The 27,910-nt window shown below is 46.8% G+C and overlaps 2 protein-coding genes across 10 annotated transcripts in view; one reads left to right on the top strand and one right to left on the bottom strand.

Annotated features, from left to right (window-relative positions):
• The window catches only part of Wdr25 (WD repeat domain 25), a 132,730-nt gene extending 132,051 nt beyond the window's left edge, over positions 1-679 (bottom strand). The window contains exon 1 of one of the 3 annotated variants that reach the window (XM_058573219.1): positions 499-679. The gene's annotated coding sequence lies outside the window, so the exon portion shown is untranslated. Of the gene's footprint in view, positions 1-13; positions 401-498 lie in introns of those variants that run through there. The other 2 variants (XM_046426335.2, XM_046426334.2) reach the window with 2 other exon arrangements.
• Positions 158-27,650, top strand: Wars1 (tryptophanyl-tRNA synthetase 1). Of its 7 annotated transcripts, none has more exons than XM_046426336.1 (13): positions 158-259; positions 1,074-1,141; positions 5,260-5,434; positions 7,950-8,163; positions 8,472-8,580; positions 15,577-15,696; positions 16,172-16,354; positions 20,528-20,628; positions 21,788-21,900; positions 22,057-22,230; positions 25,626-25,766; positions 26,445-26,602; positions 27,352-27,650. In XM_046426336.1, exons 3-13 carry the CDS (start codon positions 5,324-5,326, stop codon positions 27,371-27,373), a joined length of 1,446 nt encoding a protein of 481 aa, XP_046282292.1. In that variant the 5' UTR covers positions 158-259; positions 1,074-1,141; positions 5,260-5,323; the 3' UTR covers positions 27,374-27,650. The 7 variants fall into 7 exon arrangements, with proteins under 7 accessions (XP_046282292.1, XP_046282297.1, XP_058429203.1 ...); XM_046426337.2 differs by having other exon boundaries at positions 170-259; positions 1,071-1,141; XM_046426338.2 differs by lacking the exon at positions 158-259 and adding an exon at positions 825-898.
• Positions 27,651-27,910: the final 260 nt, after the last annotated feature.

Genomic DNA, 27,910 nt, shown 5'->3' with positions numbered 1-27,910 from the left:
GCCCGCCGCTCACCACACGCACCGGAAGCGCTGGATATTCCCCGAGGCAGTCCGGCCTGCACCGCGCCGCCCAGCCGCGTTCCGCCGCGACGCCGGGGCCGCCAGCCAATCGGAGGCGGGATCCACCACGCCCCCCGAAGGAGCAGCCAATGACGGTGCACCGGGTCCGGAAGTTATTCCGGCCGGACTGCGTTTCCACGGACGCGCAGGAAAGCACCCGTGGTTGAGCCGGTTGCGTTGACGGGCCCGGCTGGGCCGGGTGAGTAAAGGCGGGGAGATGGGGGTGTTGGAGCCGTAGGACGCGGGGGGCACCCGGGGACCTGCCCTCTGAGGCAGCCTGCGCGCCGGGTCACCTTCCTCGAAGCCCGGCCTGCGCTTCGAAGCGCAGGGGTATAAGCGCACCTATACCCCTGGGCGCAGCCGACCCTCATGGTCTCCCTCCCTCCCTGTCCCAGAAGGTCCCTCGTCCTTTAGTGCCTGTCGTGTCGCCTTGGTCACCTGCACGGTAGGGTCTGGAGGTTCCTTTGTGCCCATTTCACAGACGTGGACACTGAGGGAGGAGCAGGGAAGTAACGTGACTTGCCCCAGGTTTCACAGCCAGGAGATGCCCGAGCAGGGAGTGAAACCCGGCACTCTCCCGACCTCCGCACTCTGGACTTCCCACTGCACCGCCTCGGTGCATAATAGCCTCAGGGAATTTACAGATGCCTAGGGTGGGGAACAGGAAGAGGGTGGGGAAGTGATGTGGCTGCCAGCCCCGGCGGGGGGGTGGCTGATGCAATGAGTAAAGGTGTATAGGACTCTCGTTCTCTTAAGGGTTTCATCTGTCTCAGTTCCCCGCCCCGCCATCACACACCAGCAGCCAGCCCGCCCCTCATTGGACAGGCTCATCGAGGAGGTTGGTCAAGAGGCTAAAGCGTTTCTGAGAAAATGGGTGGTTTATAAGAAACTCCTAAGTGTACATAGCTCAAGGGGTGGGGTGACCAAACAGGATCGAAAAGTACCTATTCTAAAAAGGAAACTGAAAGAAGAGATTGAAGAGTATTAAAGACCCTCTCTGTGTGTCTCAGCAGGGCATTCTCCGCTGCTGGACTGCCTGGTGTGACCGGTGGCCACCTCTGCAGTTTGTCCCACAGCCTGGGTATGTATGAACATCTTTGCTAGGTTGGGGGTTTGTTTTTCTTAGTGTTTTAACCAGCCTTGTACCAAAGTACAGGAAACCTCAGTTTAGAGGATAAGAGATTGTGTCTCTCGGGATTAGGGCATTGTGCTTTTGATTTCATCCCACTGACCCAAAGTTCAGGAGGTTCCCTGCTTCCACAGAGAATAAAGATGGTGGATGAACAGTTGCTGCTTGGATTCACAGCTTGCCTTCAGCACCTTCTTGTTGGCTGCCATATGTTTTCCTGGCATGGCCTCCTTAAACAGCATCTGAGCATATTAGCATTCTTGTGATGTCCAAAGTACCTAATACCTGGTATATCTTCTTTCCTTTTAAGACAATTTTCATTTTATTACTTGGAGGAGAAAAAATAATCTTTCATTTTTGTGTTAATGGAACTTAATCCAGAGTTTGGGGTGTAAAGAACTACTTACCCTGAGGAAGCCGTTTCTTGTCCTCTGGGAACTTGCCAGTCCAAAACCATTAATACCCACACTCTGAAGCCATCATCCCTCCTCTGTGGTATTCCAGGCATCCAGAAACTTTTCTGGGTTACCTGTTCTTCCCAGCTGCTTCAGAATTGGCTGCCTTAATACTATCCTTCCCCACACCAAAGAATTAGTATATTTTTATCTGTGATGATTTCAGTACAGCCCAGGGCATTATTATTTCTGTTTCTTATCCCAGTATTGTGTCCACATTCTTTATGTTCCTGTTATGCCCATCCAGAACAAAATGAGCATAAGATGAAGTTCTTGAAAAGGGGAATTAGGTGTTTTCTCTCTGAAGATCTGCTATGGAAAGGCTGCTTTGCTTTTTACACTCCCAGTATTTTTGTTTAGAGGGGATAACAGTTTACTTCATGGTTGTAACTTCAGCACCTCCTTCTTCCAGATTATAGTGTTAGTTAAATAGATGAAATAAGTAGGCTTTCCTTAACAAAAACTCAACTCTGTATTTGCAGCTTATGTGGTAAACATGTAAGGCAATGATCCTTAACTTTTCAGCATCTCAGACCCCTTTGAAAAAGTAGTGAAGCCTGGATACCCTGCCTAAAATCTCATTCCAGTGCATGGGAACTTTGATGTAATTTCAGAGGTTCATGAACAGTAAGCTGATACCCTCTGAAATTAAACTTAATTATAAAAGTTAGCTAACAAAGAAATAAAGAAAGGTGTTGAGTAGGTGAGTGGGGGAGGAAGCTGCTTAAACAATAATAGGACAAATGGATAAATGCATGAAATGAGGAAGATGGTAGTTCTGTTCTCCTCATCTTTGATCATTTCTAGAAGGCTCACTCAAGAAGTTGCATCATGCTGGGTGCACACCTGGAATCCTGTCAGCTCAGGAGGCTGAGGCAGGAGAATTGCAAGTTCAGAGCCAGCCTCAGCAATTTAGTGAGGCTCTAAGCAACTTAGTGAAACCCTGTCTCTAAATATTTTAAAAGGGGTGGAGATGTGGCTTAGTGGTTACGCTCCCTGGGTTCAATCCCTACTACCAAAAAATAAAGAAGTTACGTAATTTATAACTTCTTTGGGAGAGGATTTAAGTAGTGTGGGTGACTCCCACATGTTGAGAGCCACAGTTTAGTGGAATAACGCCTGGCATTTTGCTAGAGGGAATGGTTGAAAGGTGACCCTGCTCCAGGATTAGGGCGGATCCTCCAGGAATAGGGCGGGAATAGGGAGGCTCCGGGATTAGGGCAATCCTGATGCCTCCGGCACCCGCTACTTGGGAGTTCTCCTACTTGGGAGTTCTCCCCGGGGGTTCCAGGAGAATTGGCGAGCTAGGAATTGTAAAAGGTACTTTTGATCTATACTTGATTTGGGTCTTACTTAAAGACTTCAGAACATTACTCCACTGCTTGTTGCTATTCATGCAGGGTACCACATTTTTGGAAGGATGGAGTTAGCCAAAGGAAAATGTAGAGAAGAGTGAGGATGGTAGACAGACATTAGTTAGTAGGTGTGGAAATCAAACTAGAGACAATAGACCCAGAGATGACTCCAGGGGACCTGCTTGGCTCTCCCCAGATCAATGTCAAGACGTTCAATAAGAGATGTTTAAAGTCCAGATGGGAGAAATCAACCTTCAACAAGTTGAATTACTTGTAAAAATATTAGAAGAGAACATACTTCGAGAAAAAAGTTGAAACACATGACTTATAGGATTCATTCAGTAAACAGTTACTGATGAGCTGTGTGCTTTTTTTTTAAGAGAGGATTCTTTTATAATATTTATTTTTTAGTTTTCAGTGGACTAGTTTTCATCTTTATTTTATTTGTATGTGGTGCTGAGGATCGAACCCAGCGCCCTGCGCATGCCAGGTGAGCACACTACCACTTGAGCCACATCCCAGCCCTGTCTACTGAAGAAGGCATGAAGAGCTAAACTGCAGTGTACATGTTTGATGAATCTCTGAAGGGAATGCTCAGGGGTCTCAGAAGGTGGAGTGACCCACTTGGTCACAGAAACACAAGGGTCAGGAAAGCCTGCCAAAAACTGAGGTTTAAATTGGAAAGATACTGAGCGGTGACCAGGGAGAGGAGAGTAAGACATTCTATATGGGGAGCAGCTGCAGTTCTGAGAGCCCATAGTCACCATGGCTTTGGCATCAGATCTGGCTCATCCCCTGGTGTCGGAACCTCAAAAGAGTTTTTCTGACTGTTCCAAGCCTGTCTGCTAGTAGAGAGCTTGCACACTCACACCCACCTTTGAGAGTAGAAGAATTCTGGATAATGTGCAGTGTCATTTGTGGTTTTGTTATTTTCATTGTTGTTTGATACTGGCAAAGACCCCCTGAAAGAGCTCAAGACTGAGTAATTTGGTCAGCTTACTGATAGCCAGTGAGAACCTGAGTTTATCCTGCTCTCTGCAGTAAATGAAAGTTTCTTCCATATTCCATCTCTTGTCACAGGCCTCCTAAACTTTGTTATCTAAGTCAATTGTCTCACCTAACTTTCCTTCCTGGAAATCAAGGTGGTTCCCAGCAAGGGGAAAAGACACTGGCTGCTATCTCTTCCCCCTTTCTGTATTACAGTTTCACTGACTTACTGGCTTAGATAAAATCTACACACCTTATAAACAAATATTTAATTCTTTTTATTTATATCATTTGGATACATTTTTAAATAATCACAAAAGCATGAAATATAATTTGCCTTAATTCAATCCCCAGCACTTCCCCCTTCTCGTTCCCCTTGCTCCCCTCCCTCTCCTCTACTGATCTTTCTTTAATTCTTATTTTGTCCTTATAACAGCTCTTGAGGTGGTGAAAAGGTTCCTGGCAGTGCCATTTTATAGATGAGGAAACTGACACTGAGACAGGGCAAGTGACTAACCCAAGAAAGGGCTTGGGTTTTTCAAGGTTAACAGAAAATAATAATTAAGAGAAGGCACAGGTAGCAGAGTGTGGTGGCTACGCCTATAATTCTAGTTACTGAGGATGCAGAGGCAAGATGTTTGAGGCCAACCTGAACAACTTGGCAAGGCCCGGTCTCAAAGTTTAAAAAAGTAAAAAAAGTCTGGGGATGTGGCAAGAACCCCTCGGTTTAATCATTAGTGCCACTAAATAAATAAATAAATTTTAGAAGCACCTTCTTCAGAGGTTTGCAGTTAAGTAAGGCAGCATGTGGAATAGTCAAGCTATATATAGTACTCAGATCAGATAAGGCCCCTGTGTCTGAGAACATAGCACCTGGACAGCAGTGGAAGCCATTTGCTCAGAGGCAATTTGTTGGGTGTGGTGGCAAAGGCCTGAGAATTCTTTACCCATGCAATTAAGATAAAGAACAAAGCAGTTTTTTACCTCTAGTGAACTTGGGTTTTCTAAAGCACATTGGTGAATGTTCCCAGAGGAAATGCAAGCCCCTCCTTGTTCTAAGGCAACTTGGTCTTCAAGTCCTTTGCTTTATTGTTTATTCTTCCTCTTATCCTCATTTTTCTGGCCCCAAATTTGTGTTTACATTTTTATTTATGTTATCCATTTGCTTTGTTAATAACTCACACCTTTTTTTCTGAAAGAAGATGATACAGGAAAGGAAAATCAATTGCACTCTATGAATCTCCTTCCCCACCTCCATCTCTTTTCTCCACAGTGTTGTCTCCACTGCTGGAGTCCTCTGACCCCCCCTGGCCAGCTCTGAACCCCAATCCTAGAAGATGGCAGACGTGCCCAACGGGGAGCCCTGTGCCTCTCCACTAGACCTGTTCAATAGCATAGCTGCTCAAGGCGAGCTTGTGAGGACCCTCAAAGCTGAAAAGGCATCAAAAGTAAGTGAGTTTGTTGAGGGGTCCCAGGACCCCCCAAAAAAAATACCAAAATCCACACATGCCTAAGTCCATTTTACAAGATCACATAGTGTTTGCATATAACCTACATACATCTTCCCGTTACTTTCAGTCATCTCTAGGTTAATTAATACAATGTAAATTCTATATAGATAGTTGTTACAGTATTTAGGAGATAATAACAAGAAAAAAAGCCATTCCTACAGAAAAGTATGGCCATCTTAAACAGGTAGCTTACTGAATTGTCACAAAATGACCACACCTGTGTCACCAGCACCCAAATCAAGAGCCAGCAGAGTAGCACCTAGAAGCCATCTTCCCTCCCTCACCTCCACCCTAATTCCTGCCACCCCTGATGGCTCTGCCTGTGCCTGACCTAAAAAATAAAGTAGGATGGTATATCGTTTTGCATCTCTTCAGAACAGCAGTGTTTACATTCTGTTTCAGTGTCCTGGTCCATGTTAGATTAAAAACAGACAATTCAGGGCTGGGATTGTGGCTTAGCGGTGGAACGCTCGCCTCGCACAGGCGGGACCCGGGTTTGATCCTCAGCACTACATAAAAGTAAAGGCATTGCGTTGTGTCCATCTATACCTAAAAAAATAAATATTAAAAAAATAAATAAAAAAACAGACAATTCTCCATATCTATTCAGTTCCCTTCCAGGTTACAGACAGTCCTTGAGCAAGGATGTGGGGGTAAATGTTTCACCTTTGTAGAGCCTTCTGCAAAGCAGAATAAGACCAGATAGAGTATGCACTGTCAACACAACCAGTGACAAAAAGTATTGATTTCAGTGGACTTCAAAGCAAGGCAAGTCTTCCCATAGATGATTCAATAGATTAGACTTGCTAAACATTTATTTTATTGCAAACATAGAGCCTAGGCATAGCAGAAGTGAAATGAGTAGAACATGCTTGCCCACCTAACCTGGACAAATATCATCTCTCTTATATGATTCGTGTCTATGGGACTATTTTGATGAGTTTCAAAAAATGTTATGAATTCCAAATAATGTTATGAAGCACAGATTACCCCAGAGTAATGGTCCTCTGTGGCCAAGGTGCTGTGCCTGAGGGAAGAGCTCTCTGAACGAGGTTGGCACCATGGTGGTCCTCTACTGGTAGCTCAGTTTATAGTACATTCTGTGTGAACGCTCAGTAGAAATGTTGGTATTTCCCTTGGCAGGCAAATTGGACTATGAATATTCTCTGCTTGTGATCTAATCCAACTAGGCCAATTACTGGACTAGAGCTTTAGGCATGGCATGACTAATTGGCTTAATTAGGACTGTTCTTTTAAATACCAGGCCCCCTGGGGTGGCCAGTATGGACTTCTAGAAGAGAAGAGTCTTTAATAGATTTCCAAGGTACCCAAGGATACATTTTACATTGCTTTTTTAACATTCATTTTTAAACAGTGAATATACAAACACAGGATAATTGCTGAGACTACAAAAGCTAGTGGAGGGCTAGGGTTGTAGCTCAGTGGCAAAGTGCTTGCCTAGTTGTGTGAGGCACTAGGTTCGTGGGTTCGATCCTTAGCACCACAAAAAAAATAAAAGGTATTCTGTCCATCTACAACTACAAAAAAAAAAAAATAGCTAGTGGAGTAACTGTTTCCCAGAGAACCCCCTGGAGTACCTCTGTCACCCTCATCCGTCTTCAGGACGTGTATCTGAGTTGCTCTTCCTCTCTCTAGTGATGTCATTGGTTACACTTCATGAACACCTGTGAGGGAAGTGAGCTGTGCCCAAGTGGGACTCTGGAAGTCAGCAGCTCTGTTTCAGGCGCTGTTCTCTGGCATCAGAGTGCTTAAAAAGTCTGAGGCTTTGTAGTGACCACAGCGTGTGCTTGACACTGCTGCTGCCCTGGATGTTCTTGGCAGTGGTCCCCGCATGAGGACAACAGAGAAGAGTGAAGTGCATTTGAGTCCATAGCTTCCTGCATGTCCAGGGGTGAGCTCCTTCACCTCTCAGACAGGAGGACAGTCACAGTAATGCCCACCTCACGGGGCTGCTGTGGACCATACACAGTAATGATGTGATGTGAAAGTGCCAGCCACATGACAGATGCTCTGCAGACTCAGCCATTGGTTTATCTTTGTTTATTTGTTCTGGGGGCTGAACCCAGGGATGCTTTATCACTGAGCATCCCCAGCCCTTTTTTATTTTTATTTAGAGATAGGGTCCTTTTTTTTTTTTTTTTTTTTTTTTTTTTTTTTTTTAAGAGAGAGAGAATTTTAATATTTATTTTTTAGTTATCGGCGGACACAACATCTTTGTTTGTATGTGGTGCTGAGGATCGAACCCGGGAGGCACGCATGCCAGGCGAGCGCGCTACCGCTTGAGCCACATCCCCAGCCCCTTGAGATAGGGTCTTAATAAGTTCCAGGCTGGCCAGGAACTTACCATCCTTCTGCCCCAGATTGCAAGTGTGTGCCACAGCGCCTGGCCGTTGTTAATATTTTTACCTTTCATCTTCATTTCTTTTCTTAGGATGAAATTGATTCTGCAGTAAAGATGTTATTATCACTGAAGATGAGCTACAAAGCTGCCATGGGCGAGGATTACAAAGCTGACTGCCCCCCTAGGAATGCAACACCTGAGAGTAATAGTGGCCCAGATGCCACAGAAGCCAGCGAGGATTTTGTGGACCCGTGGACAGTACGGACAAGCAGTGCAAAAGGCATTGACTATGACAAGCTCATTGGTACGCCCGCTGCTATCTTTCCCCAAGAATAGCCTCAGCTTTTTAGAAGTGAATCCACTTTAGTGTTTGTGAATTTATATGATATTTACAAGCATTTTTAAATTTTTATTTTTAGTTGAAATGTAATAGTTGTACATATTTATGAGATGCAGTGTGATCTTCCATATATATGTGTATATAATGTAATGATCAGATAATTATCATTCTTCACCTCAGACGTTTATTTCCCTTTCATTTCAGTGATATCTGCTCTGTAAACTTCCTCCCACCTAAGAAAGTCATCTCTTTTTTTTCCAATTTTTTTCCAGTTCAATTTGGAAGCAGTAAAATTGACAAAGAGCTGATAAACCGAATAGAGAGAGCCACCGGCCAAAGACCTCACCGCTTCCTGCGCAGAGGCATCTTCTTCTCACACAGGTCAGGGGCTTTTCGCCACAGGCTCTCTTGCCCTTCCTCTTTTAGTTCCCTAAATCATGAGGTGACTCTTCTCTGGAACTTCCCGGTATTGTAGGCAAAGTGACCCAGCTGTCAGGAGACTGGGGTCCATCCACCTTCTTCTGTCTTATCAGTAAATCACTATGGGGTCACATCCATCCTTTCATTCTCAGACCCTTAGTTTTCATTTCTAGACTATACACCTCATAAGATGAAGGTCAAGTTCATTGCAGATAAGATCGTGCCAGATTACATGCTGTAAGCTATGTAAACAAAAAATTCCTATGTCCAAGTACAGCATGTCCCTGCAATAAACAGTAGGCTTCCTGAAATTATGAGCCTTCTTCCTCCTATTGTACCAGCCTGCTTGTAACTACTATCAAAAGAGAAACTAACAGAGGGTTCAAGGAATAGAGTGTCCCTGCCTCGGACCATAAATTCCAGCAGATAACATCAATAAATAGGCAATTCTGCCTTCCCATCCCACAGATTACTGGGGTTAGGATAGGCCCACTTCCAGACTTTGTTCACAGAATTTGTGATCAGTGGTCAGGGTGTTCTGCCCTACTCACACTTGGTCACCAACAGAACTCAGCAACTGCCCAGGCACTTCACATTCAGCCTCCAGAGGACAGCAGGCCCTGCTCAGCCCACCTTGTGAGCAAATGTACTCTATTTTCCCTACTTGAGATTCAACTAATGTCATAAGACTCACCTTTTCAAAGCATGCAGATCAGTAGGTCTCAGCCTGTTCACAAGGTGTGTAGCCTTCAAGAATGTCTAACTGCTGAACATTTCATCACCCAGAAAAAACATTCCTCCTGTGAGCAGTCACTCCCCAGTCCTCCCTGTCTCAGCTGCCAGCAGGTGCCAGTCTGCTTTCTGCCTCTGCCTTTGCAGATTCTGGGAACTTTGTGTGAGCAGCATCCTAGGACATTCACCCTTTGTTCCTTGTTCTCTTACTTCAGTGCATGTTTTCTGGGATTCTCCACATTGTGCCTGTCTTTGTGCATATTCCAGCCTCTGATGGGTTGTGTCTTGACAAATGTACTTTATTTAACATAACGTTGGTAGTGTTCTGAGCCTACATAAACAAGCTCAGAACCCTTGTATCAGCTAACACAAAGCCTGCTTTGTAATAAAGTGTGGAGTAGCTCCTTTAATTTATTGAATATTGAACTAAAAGTGCAAAACATAATAGTTGTGTGGGTACGTTTTTACATTATATGTCAAGGACGGTCTCTACTTCATTCTCCCCGCCTGCCCCCCACACCGAGTAGTGGGAATTGAACCCAGGGCCTCATGCATGCTAGCACTCTGCCACTGAACTACAGACCCAGCCCTCCCCACCGTTTTGGTTTTTTTTAAACAGGGACTTGCTAAGTAGCCTGGGCTGACCCAAAACTTGAGATCCTCCTGCCTCAGCTTCCCCAGTAGCTCAGACTACAGACGTGTGCCACTCTGCCCAGCCTTCATTCCTTTTATGCCAAAAAGGGTTCCATCACATGGATGAACCCCACATTTTGTCTATCTGTTCATTAGTTGATGGACATTTGGGTTATTTTCATTGTTTGGTTATCAGTTATGCTGCCCTGGACATTTTGCATGTAAACAAGCTTTTGGGTAGACATGCTTTAGTTCTGGATGTGCACCTGGGAATAGAATTGGTGGCTTAGGTGATAACTGTTTATCTTTCTGAGGAACCGACAAACTGTCCCACGGTAGCAGTGATCATCTTCCACTCCAGCCACCCATGTACAGAGGTTCCGATTTCTACAGCCTTACCAGCACTTATTTCCTAAGCTTTTGTTCTGGTCTTACAGCGAGCCTAGTGGGTATAAAGCAGTATCTCACTGTGGTTTCGGGGATGGTTCTTTTTTTTTTTTTTAGAAATTTTTGACATTTATTTTTTAGTTTTAGGAAGACACAACATCTTTGTTTGTATGTGGTCCTGAGGATCGAACCCGGGCCGCACGCATGTCAGTCGAGCGCGCTACCGCTTGAGCCACATCCCAGCCCCAAGGGGATGGTTCCCTAATGACATCTTTTCTGTGCTTATTGGTATTCTATTTTATTTTGTTTTGTTTATCTGTTTGTTTTTTGAGACATGGTTTCATTATGTTGCCCAGGCTGGCCTTGAACTCACAACCCTCCTGCCTCAGCTTCCTCCCAAATAGCTGGGACCATAGGCATGTACTATGACATAAATGGCTCTTATATATCTTCTTTTTTAGGGAGATTGGGGGGTAACTGTGGATTGAACTTGGGCACTCGACCACTGAGCCACATTCCCAGCCCTATTTTGTATTTATTTAGAGACAGGGTCTCACTGAGTTGCTTAGCACCTTGGTTTTCTGAGGCTGGCTTTGAACTCATGATCCTCCTGCTCAGCCTCCCAAGCTGCTAGGGGATTACAGGCATGCGCCACCATGCCCCACTTTTGTATCTTCTTGAGAGAACAATTTAGATCCTTTGCCTACTTTTTTTAACATTTTACTTTTATATATATATATTTATTTATTTTATGTATTTTTATGTGGTGCCGAGGATGGAAACCAGTGCCTTTTTTTTGTGAGGCAAGCACTCTAGCACTGAGCCACAGCCCCAGGCAAGGCCTACTTTTCAATTGGGTTAATTCCTTTTTAATGTTTTTGTTGTTCTCCATACTGGGGATCAAACCCAGGAGCACTTTATCACTGAGCTACATCCTCAGTCCTTTTTATTTTTTATCGAGACTGGGTCTTGCTAACTTGACCAGGCTGGCTTTGGACTTAGGATCCTGCTGCCCCAGCTTCCCAAATAGCTGAGATTACAGGGGTGCTCAGCTTTTTATTGTTGAGTTACAATAATTTATTTTTGTTAATTGGCACATTACATTTATGGATAAAAGTGGGATTCGTTGTAATATGTTCACACATGCATAGGGCATGATTTTGTCAGCTGCACTCCCAGGACCTCCCCTTTGCTTTCTCCTGAGCCCCCCTTCATTTACTCTACTGATATACCTTCTGTTTTCACAAGGTCCTTTTTTTTTAACTCTTTTCTCTACATATATTCTGGAAACTAATTTCTTACCAACAGAAGAATTGCAGATATGTTCTCCTGTTGTGTAGGCTCCCTTTGCACTTTTCTGATAGTGTCCTCTGAAGTACAGAAGTTTTAATTTTGAGGAAGCCCAGTTTATTTTTTTTATTTGGTTGCTTACATTTTTGGTAGCATTTCAGAAACCATTGCCTAATCCACAGTCCTAAAGACTCACATCTGTGTTCTGTAGAGCTTTACAGTTCTGGCTGTTACGTTTAGGTCTCTGGCGCTTTTTGATTAGATTTTTGTGCATGTGTGTAACAGGGCTCCAGCTTCATTCCTTTCCATGTGGATAGCTAACTGTCCCAGCACCGTTTTTTGAAAAGACTATTCTTTTCTTGCTGATTTTTTTCTTGACATTCGTGTTGAAAACCAACTGAACATATATTTAAGTGTTTAATTCTAGGCTCTCCACTGATCGTCGTCTTATGCTAGCACCAAAAAGCCTTGATTACTGTAACTGTGAGGGTATTTGAGTGTTCCAACTTTGCTCTTGTTTTTCAAGATTGTTTTGGTATTCTGGGTCCCTTGTGTTTCCATATATCATTTTTATATAAATATGTGTATGTGTGTGTTTTTTAACTGGGGATTTAACCTAGGCTCACTCTACCATTGAACTATACTACACTCCAGCCCTCCTTTATTTTCATTTTGAGACAGGGCATTGCTGAGTTGCTAAGGCTGGCCTCAAACTTGACATTCTCCTGCCTCAGCCTCCTCAGTCTTTGGGATTACAGACATGTTCCACTATGCCTGGCCCCATATAAATTTTTGGATCTGCTTTTTCATTTCTGCAAAAAAAGGCAGCTGGTATTTTGATAGAGATTGCTATTAAGTATCCAATCCTGGACATGGGATGTCTTTCTAGTTATTTACATTTTTTAGTGTCTTTCACTGATGCTTTGTAGTTTTCAGTGTATAACTATTATACTCCTTTGGTTAGATTATTCCTATGGATCTGGTTTTTATGCTATTATAAATAGCATTTACTTATATCATTATTGCTACTGTATAGAAATATACAGCTGATTTTTGTATGTTGATCATCTTTCTTGAAACTTCACTGAATTTGTTTATTCTCTAATATATTTTTCTCTTTTGTGTGCATTCTATAGGGTTTTCTATTTATAGGATCATGTCACCAATGAACAAAGATAGTTCTTTACTCTTTTCCTTTCCGTTTTGGATATTTTTTTTTCCTTATTTAATTGTTCTGACTGGAACTTCCATACTACATTGAATAGCAGTAGGGAAAGTATATCCCCAGTTGCAGGAAAAAGGCCTTCAGTCTCACTGTTGTTCTTCATACTGAGGATCAAACCCAGGAGCACTTTATCACTGAGCTACATCCTCAGTCCTTTTTATTTTTTATAGAGACTGGGTCTTATAATATTAGCTGTGAGTTCTGTAAATTCTCTTCCTCTTGTTAACAAACTTTCCTTTTTTTTTTTTTAATTTTTTTTAGTTATACATGGGCAATATCTTTATTTTGCTTATTTGTTTTCACCTGGTGCTGAGGATCAAACCCAGTGCTTCACATGTACACTCTGCCACTGATCCACAACCCTAGCCCCAAACTTTTCTTTTATTCTTAGTCTATGGAGTGTTCATTTGAAAGGATGTTGACTGTTAGCAAATGCTTTTTCTCTTTTCTGTCAAATGGTCACATGGACTTTGTCCTCTATTCTATTAAAATGGTTCTTCTTGTTGACGAATTTTTGTATGTTGAGTCAAACTTGCATTCCTGGAACAATTCCCACTTGATCATAGTGTGTAATATTTTATGTTGCTAGATAGTGAGTTTTTAAGGACTTTTATTCCCAGATATTTTGGTCTGGTATGTCTGTGTCTGTGTGTGTATCCTGGTCTGGGTTTGGTATGGGTTGAAAACTAGTCTCTCTTCAGTTTGCTTGGGAGAGAGCAAAGGGTTGATGTTCATTCTTTACTGAACATTTCATAGGAATAACCAGTGAAGCCACCTGGTTCTGGGCCCAGCTTTTGGGGAGTCTCTGTTACTGGTTGAGTCTTTTACTTGTTGAAGATCCACTGGATTTCATTTCTTCTTGGCCCAGGTCAGCGGTCATCCCTGGGAATTGGTCTCTTCCCTCCAGGCCTCTACTTTGTTGTTGTGCCCTTGTTGGTAGTAGTCCTTCACAATCCTCTTATTTCTGTGAAGTCAGAAATAAGTACCAGGAATTGGAGGCCAGGCACAGTGGCACATACCTGTAATCCCAGCAGCTTGGGAGGCAGAGGCAGGAGGATAGCAAGTTCAAAGCCAGCCTCAGCAATTTAGCGAGGCACAAAGCACTAGTACCCCAGTACTAAAAAAAAAAAAAAAAAAGAAAAAAGAAAGAAAGAACGAACTTCTGGGAATTGAACTCAGGGCCACTCAACCACTGAGCCTCATCCTCAGCCCTATTTTATATTTTATTTAGAAACAGAGTCTCACTGTGTTGCTTAGTGCCTCACTAAGTTGCTGAGACTGGCTTTGAACTTGAGATCCTCCTGTCCCTTTTTGCATTCCTGCTTTGATCATTATACTCTTCTCTTCCAACCCGCCTTGGTCAGCTCAAGACTTACCAATTCATTGACCATGAGACAAAGGTTTTCATCCTAATATTCCACAGTCCTCCCTGCCCTTGTGACTTACTTTTTATTTCTCCTCAGCATACTAATCCTGCAAGCTCTTTGCTCAGGGAGCTTGCGACTTGACCTTGCTCACTCTCAGATGTGAGAGTGCCTCTACCTAATCTACCATCCGTGAAGTCGGGGTTAAAGAGACACAATGGCACTGCAAAACTGCAGTGCTAGGCGCTGCCTGGGTGTCAACACCCAGAGTACTCATTTTCTCCCCCGGCCAGCTCTGTTGACCCTTGGCCTGGGGAACAGCAGAAGCCCCTTTTAGAAACCTGTTATCCAGGCTATATACCCTGACTTCAGGGACAGGCATGTATTCCTCTTTTATTTTGGGACACTACCCACAAACCCAGAACATTCACACATGAGTGTTGGCGGGTTTTAACATCTTTTGAACATTGCTGAACTTTGAAATCAATTTTTTTATTTTAAAAATACAAAATCTCACATCCCCGCTGGTTCAGAATCTCTGAGATGGGCCCAGGCAGCCGTGACTGGAACAGCCCTGCCAGGGGTGCTGATGGACAGCCAGCAAGGGGGGTCCTCTGTGTTGTCTGTGTGCCTCCATCTCCAGGGGAGAAGGGACAGCTCCACAATGACTCACGGGTGAAGACACTTGAGTCCCGTGCTGGCTCAGGCCTCCCTACTCAGATCTCTAAATGGGAACTTCATTCTGAACCCCAAGGGGACATTACTCCTGCTCCTCCCCAAGTCAGGCCTGCGTGGAGCCCTGTCATTTTCCTGGGCTGGGTGATTCTAACAAGAATCCCATGGTATTGGTGTGGTATCTCCAAGGGAGGTGTAAAGAGTACAATCACTTTGATAATCGTAGGAATTCTAGAAGAGTCCCAGGGCTGCCCATTCGTGTCCCTTTTAGACCTGTTACTCCAAACTTGAATGTGTTTTCAAACAGTCATTCACAGGAGAAATCTGTTGTAAACCAGAGGTTGAGGCAGGAGGATCTCGAGTTCAAAGCCAGCCTCAGCAAGAGCAAAGCGTTAAGCAACACAGTGAGACCCTGTCTCTAAATAAAATACAAAATAGGGCCGGGGATGTGGCTCAGTGGTTGCATGCCCCTGAATTCAATCCCCAGTACCCCCAAAAAGATATGTTCCCTGTTGTTTTTATATCATAGACACCAAAATAACATCCTAGTTATTATCAATGATGTTTTGTCTCTTTATTTTTCATTTACAAAATGTGACTAGGTGCTTTGATATTTTTCCTTAAAAAATCATGTTCTTTTTCTTCCATTAGAGATATGAATCAAGTTCTTGATGCCTATGAAAATAAGAAGCCGTTTTATCTGTACACAGGCAGGGGCCCCTCATCTGAGGCAATGCATGTAGGTCATCTCATCCCGTTTATTTTCACCAAGTAAGTACTCCTCAGATGACTTCTCTCACTTTCCCATGAACCCAGACTGACCTGCAAGCCGTCTCTAGAACTGCAGATGTGTGACTGCTTGCCCAGCAGCCAGGAAGTCAGGCCCTGGCACCCTTATACTGCTGAGCTTCCCTGGGCCTGCTGCACTCCTCTGCCTGCTCCCTGCTCATGCCCCCTTAGGCAGCCACAGCTCAGCCTGGGCATCCCCCATTTGCAAGATGAGAACACCAACGCTTACCTTGTAAATTATCAATAAAGTGTGGAAAAGCAGCTCAGAACCTAGCTTATGAGGCCCTCTGGGTCCACATGGTACATGGTAGTAGATTTCATCATGAGGACTAGTCAAATTAGCAGCATAAGATCATGTGGTTTCATAGGCAGAAAATAAGCAGAAAGCACATGTTCATAAGCAAAGTCACATTCTTTCTCAAGGACAACAGGCACCTGCATTCTCCCTTGTTCCCAGGTGGCTGCAGGATGTGTTCAATGTGCCCTTGGTGGTCCAGATGTCTGACGACGAGAAGTACCTATGGAAGGACCTGAGCCTGGACCAGGCCTACTCCTACACCATAGAGAATGCCAAGGACATCATTGCCTGCGGCTTTGACATCAACAAGACCTTTATCTTCTCCGACCTTGAATACATGGGGTAAGGAGAACGCTTCTGGCCACCTCTTGTGCGTAGAATTAGACACGAAACCGGAAACATCCAAAATGGCTTAAGGCTGAGAAAATGGTTTTGGGTTTTGATTTTTGGGTGTTTATTTTTTTTCTCCTTTTGAAAAATCGTAATCTAAAGGATTAGAAATTGTGAGCATTTTAGGGACATAGCTATTGCCTTCACAATTACATTTACAAAAGGTAAAAGCCTGGTGTGGCTTGGTGGTACCGTGCCTTGCCACCTCAGCCTGTGACGGGTAGGTACTTCTGCATCATTCTTTCCTCCCGGGATGGCCAGCCTTCAAGTCCTGGTAGAGGAAACCCCACTGGTTACACAGTCGCCCTCACAATCTAGTAATTTAAATCAGCCTTTGATGGGTCAACATATGTCATTCTGAAAATCCTTGGATTTGAACTTCTGAGGACTTGGACTTTGTCCCAGATAATTCCAAGAGATGTGTTAGAAAAACATGACTTTGATCAGCCCTCACAAGAAGAAAGCTGTTTATTTCAACAAACATTTCCTGAGGGCTGGGGTGTAACTCCATGGCAGAGAGTGCTTACCTAGCATGTGTAGGGACCCCTGAATTCCATACCCAGCACCATAAAAAAAATCATGAGTCCTAAAAACATGGCACTCCTTGGGGAGCTGATTATGCAAAGTGATGGTCATCTTGCTGGGGTCCCTCCTGTGCTGTCTCACTCCAAGTTGCCCGGCCAAGGCAGGCATGAGGGAACACCCCAGGGGCAGCAGAAACCGCCAGCACCCAGGAGCATAGCTGTTCCAATTCCCAGAATGCTCCCTTTATGTAGGTACTTGAAGTCAAGTGCAAGCTTCATAGGCATAGGGATAATTCTTTTTCTGACGTCACCTGTTAGGTGTTTTCTTAAATCTCATTCCTTTCTTCTGTCATGTGAGCATAGCTGCACTAGGGGATCCTTGAAAGATCAAAGGTTTTCCATAGAATGTTCTTCACCAACTAAGGTAGGAGGTGAGCTGTCCAGCTTCCAACGGCAGTGGTCTCCATAGCTGAGCTCAGAGGTCATGTGCGTGGCGCCATCCTTTGAGTGGGAGGAGCCACAAATAGTTTCCAATGCCAACCCTAAATCTCCTTGGCTCAAGGCCAAATGACACTCAAATAAGCTCAAATAATTCACAGGTGGCACCCTGCACATGACCAGGGCAGTAAAGAGACCACACATCACCAACCTCTTTAACACGTTCTTTTTTTTTTTTTTTTTTTTCTTAATTTTAATATTTATTTTTTAGTTCTCAGCAGACACAACATCTTTGTTTGTATGTGGTGCCGAGGATCGAACCCGGGCCGCACGCATGCCAGGCGAGTGCGCTACCGCTTGAGCCACATGCCCAGCCCTTTAACACGTTCTGAATGTGGCACTTGTAGCAGCCGTTTTCTGAGCCATCTTTGGTAACTAGGGTCTCAGCTCCTGGCTGAACTTCCTTTTTCTCTATAAACATGAATTAAATTTTACATGAGTGAAATGAAAATCAAACAATACATCACCCCATTTAAGAATTTCTTCCAAACACTTGAGTGTTTTACTTTTGTGGATTTTACTCAAAAGCGGCGTTTTTGCTTAACAGAGCTGCTTCCTGGTCCTTAGTAGCTAGCGAAACCACGAAGTCAGACTTGGCCTCCAGTTGGGTGTGAGGAGCATAGTGAAGCCTCTGTGGGGCGAGGAGTCCTGTGGCCCTGCCTGCAGAGGTCTTGAGGAGGCAGAGTATGAAAACTTGTATTTCAGACCCAGCTCTATCCCCACTTGGTCTGGCTCCCTGGGCAAGTCCCTAAATCTCCAGGGTCCACTTTCCTGTGAAGTTGGAGTGCATGACGATATCAAGAGGCAACACAGCAGAGGTTGCCCGGCTCTACCAAGGTTCAAGTCCCAGCTGACACCGCTGTGTGACTCATGCACCTAAGGCATGGTCTCTGCCTTTCTTGGCTCCTCTCCTTTATTCTGCAGATCATTTACTGAGCATCTCCTCTATGTCAGGCCAGGGTGTGTGGAGAGAGGGATCAGGAGACAAAACAGCTACCCCTGTCACCGCAGTGACAGCCAGGTGTTGGGAGGACAAGGAAGGGGTGGAGATGAGGAGAGCTGGGGATAGCAGTGCCCACTACGGGGTGTATGAGGACTGAGCACATTTCTGCACATGAAGTGGTGAGGAGAGTGCCTGGCACCTTGGTGAGCCTCAACAAATGTGTCGCCTTCTAAAACCTCTTCTAGCGCTCGACCCTGTGTGTGCAAGGCTGGGTCACAGCTGCAACTCACAGGGCAGGCAGGTGTGTTCCTCCTTGCCCTTGAGAGGCCTTGATGTGTGCCATTGGCTGCTGTGCTGTGTCTGTCCCTGCCTGGGCTGCTGTGGACCTCCCCTCGTGGGCACTAGGGTACCTTCTTGTGCAGCGTGACTTCATGTGGAAATCCATGTTTGTCCTGGTGATTAGGTTCAGTGTCCTCCACCCCAAGGTGCAGGGAGCCTATGGCCCCTCTCCCCAGATGCAGATAACCCATTTTGGAAGGTGTGAGCTCTGCTGCTGCTCCCCAGGATGCCACTCCTTCAGGCTAGTTCCTGTCTTAGCAGGAAGAAAAAGTGCATATCTTTCCAGTTGGTGGAGGTTGTCAGCTCCGCTGCTGTACTATGAGCTGGGATGCTCCTGGTGAGTCCTTCCCAGCTCCTATCCCACCATGCCCGGAGCCCTGGGACTGAAAAACCAGCTGGCTGCTAAGTGGAAGCCATAGAGGAAGCCCGCCTTTGGCTGCTTCACCTCACAGACCCTGGTGGTGGGCCACTGCCTCCACTGACCCAGCCTGGCAGCCAGTGGCCCTTCACTCAGATAGCCACCTTCCCCCTGCCCAGAGGATCCAGGAGCTCTCCACCTCATGCCAGGCATCTAAACTTTTTGAAAGCTGTGAGAAGTGAAGAGAAAAGCACAGATTTGGGGGGCCAGTCTCTGTTTGAGAAACAGAGGTGATGCTGCTACCTCAAAAGGGCAGTGGGCAGTGTCAGCAAGTATCCAGGTCTTACCTGTCTTTGTCCCTTTTCTGCTACTGTGAGAGAATACCGCAGACTGGTTTGTTTATAAGAAAAAGACATTTTTCACAGTCTAGAGACTGGGCACTAGTATCTATGGAGGGCCTTTGTCCTTTGTCACCCCATAGTTGAAGGCAGAGGACACACAAGCTCTCGAGACAGAGCAAGGAAAGGGGTCCATCACACGTAACAGTCTTAACCCACTAGTGAGGGCCGGCCCCCAGCTTGTCACTTCTTAAAGGTCCCAACTCATACTCCATCACAAGGGCAGTTAAACTGCAGCATAAGTTTTGTAGGGGATACTGAGTCTGGCCTATAGCACATCTCCTGCCATGCATTCAGTGAACTTTAGACTTCACACTGTTCCCTTTCTGTCACTGCAATGCTGGACACATGTAGGGCCCAGAGAAGAGTCAGCTACTGAAGGCAGTCACAAGGCGCCATGTAGGAAGCCGCTCTGCCCCCTGTGTTTGCTTGATCTTAGCCTAATTCCCTTTGGTGGTAGATTGGCTGCCTCAGGTCTAGGCCTCATAGCCACACCCTGTACCGTCCAGAAGAGAGAATTGCGTTAAACAGCTCCTGTGGTCCCACCCTGTTGCTGGGGAGGGAGTCAGCCCTGCCCTTTGGGGTTGGGAAGCAGTGACCAGATGCCAGTGAGGCCCATCAGCACTGAGACTAACCCTCCTCCTTACTGGGCCCATCAGTCCTGTCCATATGCTCTGTCCAGCTGCAGGAAGCAGTCAGTCTTGGCAGGAAAGCTCCTAGGCCTCCCACCACTGAGCACCACCACACCTTGAACTGCTGCCTGGCAGGCTTTGGACAGCCCCTGCCAGCCCCTGTGCCTCTAATCTGCTGTGCTTCTTTGTTTGCATGACTCCATGCTGCTCTCCCTCTTCTGGTCAGCTCCACAGGTAAAAGTGTATCTCTTCTGGCTTCTGCAGGTACCCTTGCAGGTGGCTTTTCCACACCTTCCAGTATTCACATGTTGGCTACATACCATCCCCCATGGGGTCTGGGGCCTGGGCCTGGCCCACACCATACCTCATCAGTGTCCACTTCGCCCCTGGTGGAGCTCTCCCAGCTCAGGTCTGATTCTAACTGTCTCTGCAGGATGAGCTCAGGCTTCTACAAGAATGTGGTGAAGATTCAGAAGCACGTCACCTTCAACCAAGTGAAGGGCATTTTCGGCTTCACTGACAGTGACTGCATTGGTAAGGGCCACGCCATCTGTGAACTGCCTTTCCCCCAGTGAGATGAGCAAGGCTCAGAGGAGGAGAATGGGTGCTTTTAAAAGAATCCCAAGCAAGCCAGGTTTGGCAGCATCCCCTGTAATCTCAATGACTCCAGAGACTGGGGAGGATTTCAAGTTGTAGGCCAGCCTCAGCAACTTTGGCCCTGTCTCCAGATAAAAATAAGTCATGGGGGGCGGGGGGGGGGTTGTGGCTCAGTGGTAGAGCACTCACCTAGCATGTGCTAGGCCCTGGGGTCAATCCTCAGGACCACATAAAAATAAAAGTATGGTGTCCAACTACAACTAAAATTATTTTTAAAATAATAATAAGTCACAGAGCAGTGGAACCAAAGCCTGGGCCGAAGTGTCTGCTCTTTAACCATCTGCTCCAGGGACTTAGGCTGTCTCCAAGGTGTTAGCATTTGCAGTTTATCTCTTTAAATAAGACACTCGGGTATAGGATTTCCCCGAAACATAAAGAGTTGGCATAGCAGTCAGCCACTTCTAGGCTACATGAAGCTGTGCCTTGGGCTGTAAGACTATCCCTCTCCTTAGTCATCCACTTTGAGGGTTAGAAGAAAGAGAGAGAGAGAAAAAAGAAAGAAAGAAAAAGATAAGGCTGCTGGGCGCAGTGGTGCAGCCTGAAATCCCAGCAGCTCAGGAGGGTCACAAGTTCAAAGCCAGCCTTAGCAACTTAGCAAGGCCCTATTAACTTAGTGAGACTCTGTCTCAAAATAATAAATAAAAAAGGTCTGGGGATGTGGCTCAGTGGTTAAGTGCCCCTGGCTTCAATCCCTGGAACAAAACTAAATACTGGAAACTTTTATGTACCAAGATAGTCGTCCTAATTTACAATAATTGAAGACAGAGAGCAATAAGGGCATGTGCAGATGTCACCGAGTGAGAAGGTCAAGGACTGGGTGTGTAAGACCAACACCTATGCACAGAGGGAAACAGGAAGCATGGAGGACACGCTGGGAACAGTTTTCTTTCTCTCCATTTTTCTGTATTTTTCAGATATTAGTATAATTATTACTTTTGTACTGGGGACAAAACCTACTCTTGTCTGTCCCTTTAGCTGGGTTAAGTGGCCAGAAAAGCAGTGGTCTCTGTGTGAAAGTGTTTCCCCTCGCTTTCAGGGAAGATCAGCTTTCCCGCCATCCAGGCCGCTCCCTCCTTCAGCAACTCATTCCCGCAGATCTTCCAGGACAAGACGGACATCCAGTGCCTCATCCCGTGTGCCATTGACCAGGTCAGAAGGCACACCCAGGTTCTGCGTGTCGGGGCCCTCCATCTTTGAGGAGCTCGGTTTGGTGTTGGAGGAGGGGAAAGCCCGCCTCTGGCAATTAGTGAAGCAATGCCAGACTCCATGAAGGCCCTCTGGGCTTGGCTCCCTGTCTCCTCACAGGACCCCTACTTCAGGATGACGAGGGACGTGGCCCCGCGGATCGGCTATCCCAAACCAGCCCTGCTGCACTCGACCTTCTTCCCTGCCCTGCAGGGCGCGCAGACCAAGATGAGCGCCAGCGATCCCAACTCCTCCATCTTCCTCACAGACACGGCTAAGCAGATCAAGACCAAGGTGAGCAGTGGGGTGCAGGCCGTCTGGGACCAGGAGCACGCTGGAAAGGGGACACACACTAGCCCCCCGGCGGCCACGCCACCGCGATGCTGAACCACCTCTCCCTGTTTCCTGCACGCAGGGGACAGCTGCCCCTTCCCAGAAGGGTGGTTGCCTTATGGTTTGTTCCCTTCATTTAGATTAAAATCTAAGGGCTGAGGCTGGGGTGGGGTGTAGGGTGCTTGCGCAGCACGAGCAAGGCCTGGTTCCGTGCTCAGCACACACAAAAACATATAAAACGGAGGTATTTTGTCCATACCCTTTTTTTTTTTTTTTTTCTTTAATCTAAGGGCTTTTTCTTTCTTTTTTCTGTTTTCCCTGCCTTTCTTACCAGTGCTCTGCTTTGGAAGCAAAGTCATAATTAATGAGGATGTTATCAGTTCATAATAAGGACTGTCACACTGCCAAGCCCAGGCCTGGGCCGGGTACCTTACTCGTGGTTTCTGTTGTTCTCCTGGGAGCTCGGGGTGCTCATCCTTCTATAGGTGACAGCCACGAGGCCAAGGGTCTCTCGCAGCCCAGCTCCCACCACCAGGAAGGAGCAGCCCTACCAGGGCCTCAGGCTGCTGTCCTGGAGCCCTCTCGTGGAGACAAACTCAGAAGTGCCCTGCCCGGCATGGCATGGGTACTGTCAAGTCACTGGGAAACCTAAAAATAGAAATTAGTTTCCACTTCCTTATTTCCAGGGTCTGAGTCCTTTTTTTGTTTTGTTTTGCTTTCAATACTAGGAATGGAAGCCAGTGAGCTATCCCCAGCATCCCCACCTTTTTTTTTTTGCAGTTGTAGATGGACAGAATGCCTTTATTTTATTTGTTAATTTTTATGTGATGCTGAGGATCATACCCAGTGCCTCACGCATGGCAGGCAAGCATTCTGCCACTGAGCCACGTCCTCCCCAGCTGTTTTTAATTTTTTATTTTAGACAGGGCTTCACTAAGTTACAGAGGCTAGCCTCAAACTTGTGCTCCTCCTGCCTCAGCCTCCTGAGTAGCTGGGACATCAGATGTGCGCCACTGTGCCCAGCTAAGGCCCCAGTTGTCTGACTTGGTAGTGAACTACAGTGTGGGTGTGACCCCTCACGAGTGCACACTAACATTTCCAGGGCTGTGTCCGTGGGCTGGTAGACTGCAGCAGGGCAATGGGAACCGTATCTGAGGCATGTGATGCAGCCGTCTGAGTCACTGCCAGGCCCTGGCTCTCTGGGAAGTCCCATTCAGGTTCTGGTGACGATGGGGGACTTTTCATCCAAGTTCTTCAGGAAGTGGCCTCCACCAGCCGTCCTCACTTGGAAGCTGGCGTACACAGGCTTTTTCTTTCCCTTTCACTTTTGGCTCAAACTTCCAGAACACGGAGTGCAGAGAGCGAGGGAGATGCCAGTAGAGAAGCCATCGGTTTGTTTTCAAGAGGTTTTTTATGACTGGGCTGGGCTGGGGCTCAGCAGCAGAGTGCTGGCCTTGCATGTGTGGGGCCCTGGATTCGATCCTCAGCACCACATAAATAAAGCAAAGGTATTACATCCACCGACAACTAAAGTAAAATATATATATAAAAAAGAAAGAACCAAAAATATTTTTTAAAAAAAGATTTATGACTGGGGAAGTTTTTCATTTGAGACCCCAGAGACTGGGGCAGTGAGCCCAGGGTCAGGCTTGCTGAGGGTCACCAGGGTCACAAGCAGCCTGCAGGGAAGGTCAGGGTCAGGCCCTCCCTCTCTAAATCTCCATGTTCAACTCAGAGAAGAGAAGGCACCGATTCCAGCCCCTTCAGAACTGTGCTGGTGGTAGCCAGCTAGTGTCCCTTTTACAGGTGAGGGAATCAAGGCTCAGAGAGGTTCCTGCAGCTGGGAAGCAGTGGGGCCAGGATTGGAACCCAGGTCCACCCTGTCAAGCCCGGTGATACAGCCTCTCAGGTGACAAGGCACACAGGTGTTCCCTTCCTCTCCAACACAGAGCAGGCGTGGGGGTGGTACCCTCACCAAGCCTTTCTTCAGCAGATGGAAGCCAGCATCGTTCCATGCCATGCAGCTCTGCTGCATATCAGCCCACAGCCGCCCCTGCTCTCAGGGCCAGTTGCAAATCCAGGCACCCATATTTTTGACTAACCGACTGTGAATCAGGTTCCCACAGCCCCCTGCTTGGGCTGGATTAATCTGCTAGATCAGCTCACAGAACTCAGGAAACTGTATCAGATAGTTTATTGCAAAGGACCCAGATGAACAGCCAGGTGAAGAGATGGCGGGGCAGTGTATGGAAGTGGACAGAGCTTCCATGTCCCTCCCCATTGGGCACACTGCTCCCAGGAGCTTCCACATGTCGGCAAATCTCATCCAAAAGTTTTAATTAAATGCAGTCTCTAGCCTCCTCCTCCTCTTCAGCCCATGAAAAGTGGGGCTGAACTTTCCAACTCTCAGACTTGCTCAGTCCTTGGGACTTTATGGGGGCTCCACCCCAGTCACCTCAAGATACTCTTGAGGTGACTGACCTCAGGCGAGTATGCAAGCAGACCCCTACACATGCCACCGTCAGCCAGCCACAGCTGCTCAGCAGCATCCCTCAGAGGCGGAGACAGGTGGCTGATGATCTCTACCCCTAACAAGCACCACCTATTTCTAAGGAGACCCTAAAAGTATCAACTTGGTTTCATTGACTCTGCCCACCCTTTTCCCCATTAAAAAAAAAAAATGGCATTTATAAGTAATTAGCTTCTCAAATGTTCACTGAAGGAAAGTGGAAAGAATTCTATCTACCCTCTGGGCTTCCCACCACCCACCCCCCGCCCCGGCCCTAATTTCTCCAGGATTATCAGTGATTTTTAAAATACTTTTTGTTAATTTCTGAGTTTTTCTTCAGCACCTAAAACTGCCTGTTTTAAGTGGGGACCTGCCTTCAGGCCCCTTCGTCCTGACCTCTGTGAGCCTTTCTTTCCTTAGGTCGTGTCCTTGCGCACCCTCTTGTTGTGTCCACCTTGGCAATGGTGCTGCTCTCTGTCACACATGAGGGCACTACCTGGGCCTGAGAGTGGCCGCCCTTTCTGGTCACCCCTTGCTGTGTAGGTGACTTGGCTCATCCTTTCCCTGAAGCCTGGCATCCACAAACTCTCAAGGCCATTTCTCCACATTTCAGCCTGGTCAGTGCTTATGTTCTCTGACCACTACGCTCCTGGGGCTCTGGGAATGGTTGGACAGTATCCTACCTTCCCCCTCACCCCTTCTCCATCCTGACTCCCACTGCCATTTTTTTGTCCTCCCACCATCCATAAACTTCGGCCTTCCTCTGGTGCCAAATCTGAGGGCATTCGGGCCTGTCGTCCACCATGTGAGCCAGGTCTAACCGGCCTCTGTCCTCGTACTGTCACAGGTCAACAAGCATGCATTTTCTGGAGGGAGAGACACTGTGGAGGAGCACAGGCAGTTTGGGGGCAACTGTGACGTGGATGTGTCCTTCATGTACCTGACCTTCTTCCTGGAGGATGATGACAGGCTGGAGCAGATCAGGAAGGTGAGACAGGAGCCTGGGTGGTCAGCAGCCGGGTATTCTGGGTGGGTGGAGCTTTCCCAGTTGCCCTGGCTCAGGAGCAATACTCAACAGGAGGGAGGGAGAACTGAGCAGGACTCAAGTTTAGTTCAAAAAAGAAAAATACAAATTGAATTTAGTAACCAATACAGAAAGGTTTCATCCTACCAGCTGTGAGACAAGTATAAGTTAAAACAGGGCCATGCTGCTGTGACTGTGCTTTAGGGTCTGTGAGCCAGTTCCCACATGGCCTCGGCAAACAGGTGGGCTGTGGAGACAGAGAGCCCAAAAGTGTGCAGTCTGCACCTCAGGTTTTCCAGTTCTCAGAGTCTTTACCAAGGAAGTGACCTGGAGTAAGAAAAAGCTTCTCACATCCCGAAGGGGTAATAATCATAGCAAAAAGCTACAGTCTGTCTGACACAGGAAATGTTAAATAAGAATTGTTCAGATGTATTGTTGTGCAGGTGTGGACTAATTAAAAAGTTTTAGTGAAAGAAAAGCTATGGAAACACGGGGTCTGGTGCTAACAGTGGGCATTCTGGGTGGAGGGCTGCAAGTGACCAACCTCCCTCCCTTCTTTCCTTTTCTTTTCTTTTTTTTCCTCCCTCTCCCTCCCTCCCTCCCTCCCTCCCTCTTCCTGTGCTGGGCTCTGCCTGCCACCAGGATTACTCCAGCGGGGCCATGCTCACCGGGGAGCTTAAGAAGACTCTCATAGACGTCCTGCAGCCCCTGATCGCGGAGCACCAGGCCCGGCGCAAGGAGGTCACCGACGAGATGGTGAAAGAGTTCATGACTCCTCGGCAGCTGACCTTCCACTTTCAGTAACACTCGTTTTCTGTGTGCATATAGAGATGTGTGATCAGTAATCCCACTCTGATCCAATCACCACCACCTGTAGGCTTCTGTCACGTGGTAATTCCTGGGCCTGGTGTCGTAAGCCCTGTGTGTTTTAGGTGCTGTCTCTCCCTGTGGAGCTTGTCCTTTCTGTTTCTTGTGGGCAAAATGCGAGTGATTGGGTGCTGCTAACTCTGCGTGGTCAGGTAGACACCCAGCTGTGAGTCTCTCCCACATGAACCTCAGTCTGTGGAACTTCTGGCTGGAAGGCCTGACCAGCCAGTCCAGGCCCACGGAGGAAGTCCATCTGAGAGCAGCCTAGGATCCACATATACTCCCCAGATCTCTTGATTTTAAAAAGCTGTGCTTTCTGTATGCATATATGGAACCAAAATGTCATTATTATAAAAATAAAAAGGGCTGGAGGTGGAGCTCAGTGGCGGACCACTTTGCTTAACACACACGAGGCCCTGGGTTCCATCCCCAGTACCACAAAAAAGAAAGAAATCACTTGCTCTAAAGCTTGGCATTGGCTGTGGACAGCATGCCGAGGTGGTGGGTGCAACCCCAGCTGGCTTACTAAACTCCAGACCATGCACGTCGTCCACTCCAGGAATCACGCTCATTGCCCTCAACATAGTAATTTTCCACCAAATAACCCGCACTCCATCCTGCAGAATCCAGTGGCGCTTCATCCTGACTGTGAGATGCTAAGGACAGTCTGTTGCCTTTGCAGATCCTTTTGTTTTGACACTTGACTGAAGTGGAAGTCAGCACAGAGCAGTGCCCTGGCCAGGTCTCGGCCTATGGATGTAGCTAGAAAGAAAATCGCCACCATGGCCCTCCAGGCCCTAGGTGTTTGACATTTAGGTGGGCCACGTTCAGTCTCCTACCATGTGCAGTCTGACCAAGCAGAACCCATGTCTCAGGGAAGCCCCTGGTTGAAGGATCTGTCCTCTCTAAAGGAGCAGGGTCCACTCTTGAGTGCTCTGCCCTTGTGCCACCTATGGGTAAAATAAACCTCCTTTGCTCCTGTTTGTGTCCCTGTGTTCTGTTCTGTCCAGGAAGACTGATGAGGGTACAGCAGCCTGCTGCAGGCCCAGGGTGGGGCCCTGCTGCTGAGACTGGAGCTATCCACTGGCCTGCAGGGCTGGCCTTGGTTCTGTGGGTCACCTCTGGGAAGAAAAGGCAGGTGCTGAGAGGCAGGCTCCTGGGAGCCATGTCACATGGCTTTTGCTCCTGTTGGAAGTGGCCCTTCTGTCTGCCCTGAACAGCCTCCTGTTGCTGCTGGCCTA

Source organism: Marmota monax, unplaced genomic scaffold, assembly GCF_021218885.2.
Source record: "Marmota monax isolate L192 unplaced genomic scaffold, Marmota_monax_Labrador192_F-V1.1 WCK01_AAM20220418_F8-fsc00183, whole genome shotgun sequence".
NCBI classification, from domain to species: Eukaryota; Metazoa; Chordata; class Mammalia; order Rodentia; family Sciuridae; genus Marmota; species Marmota monax.
Note: the sequence above shows the minus strand (reverse complement) of the source record. Positions and strands in the feature narration are given on the sequence as shown.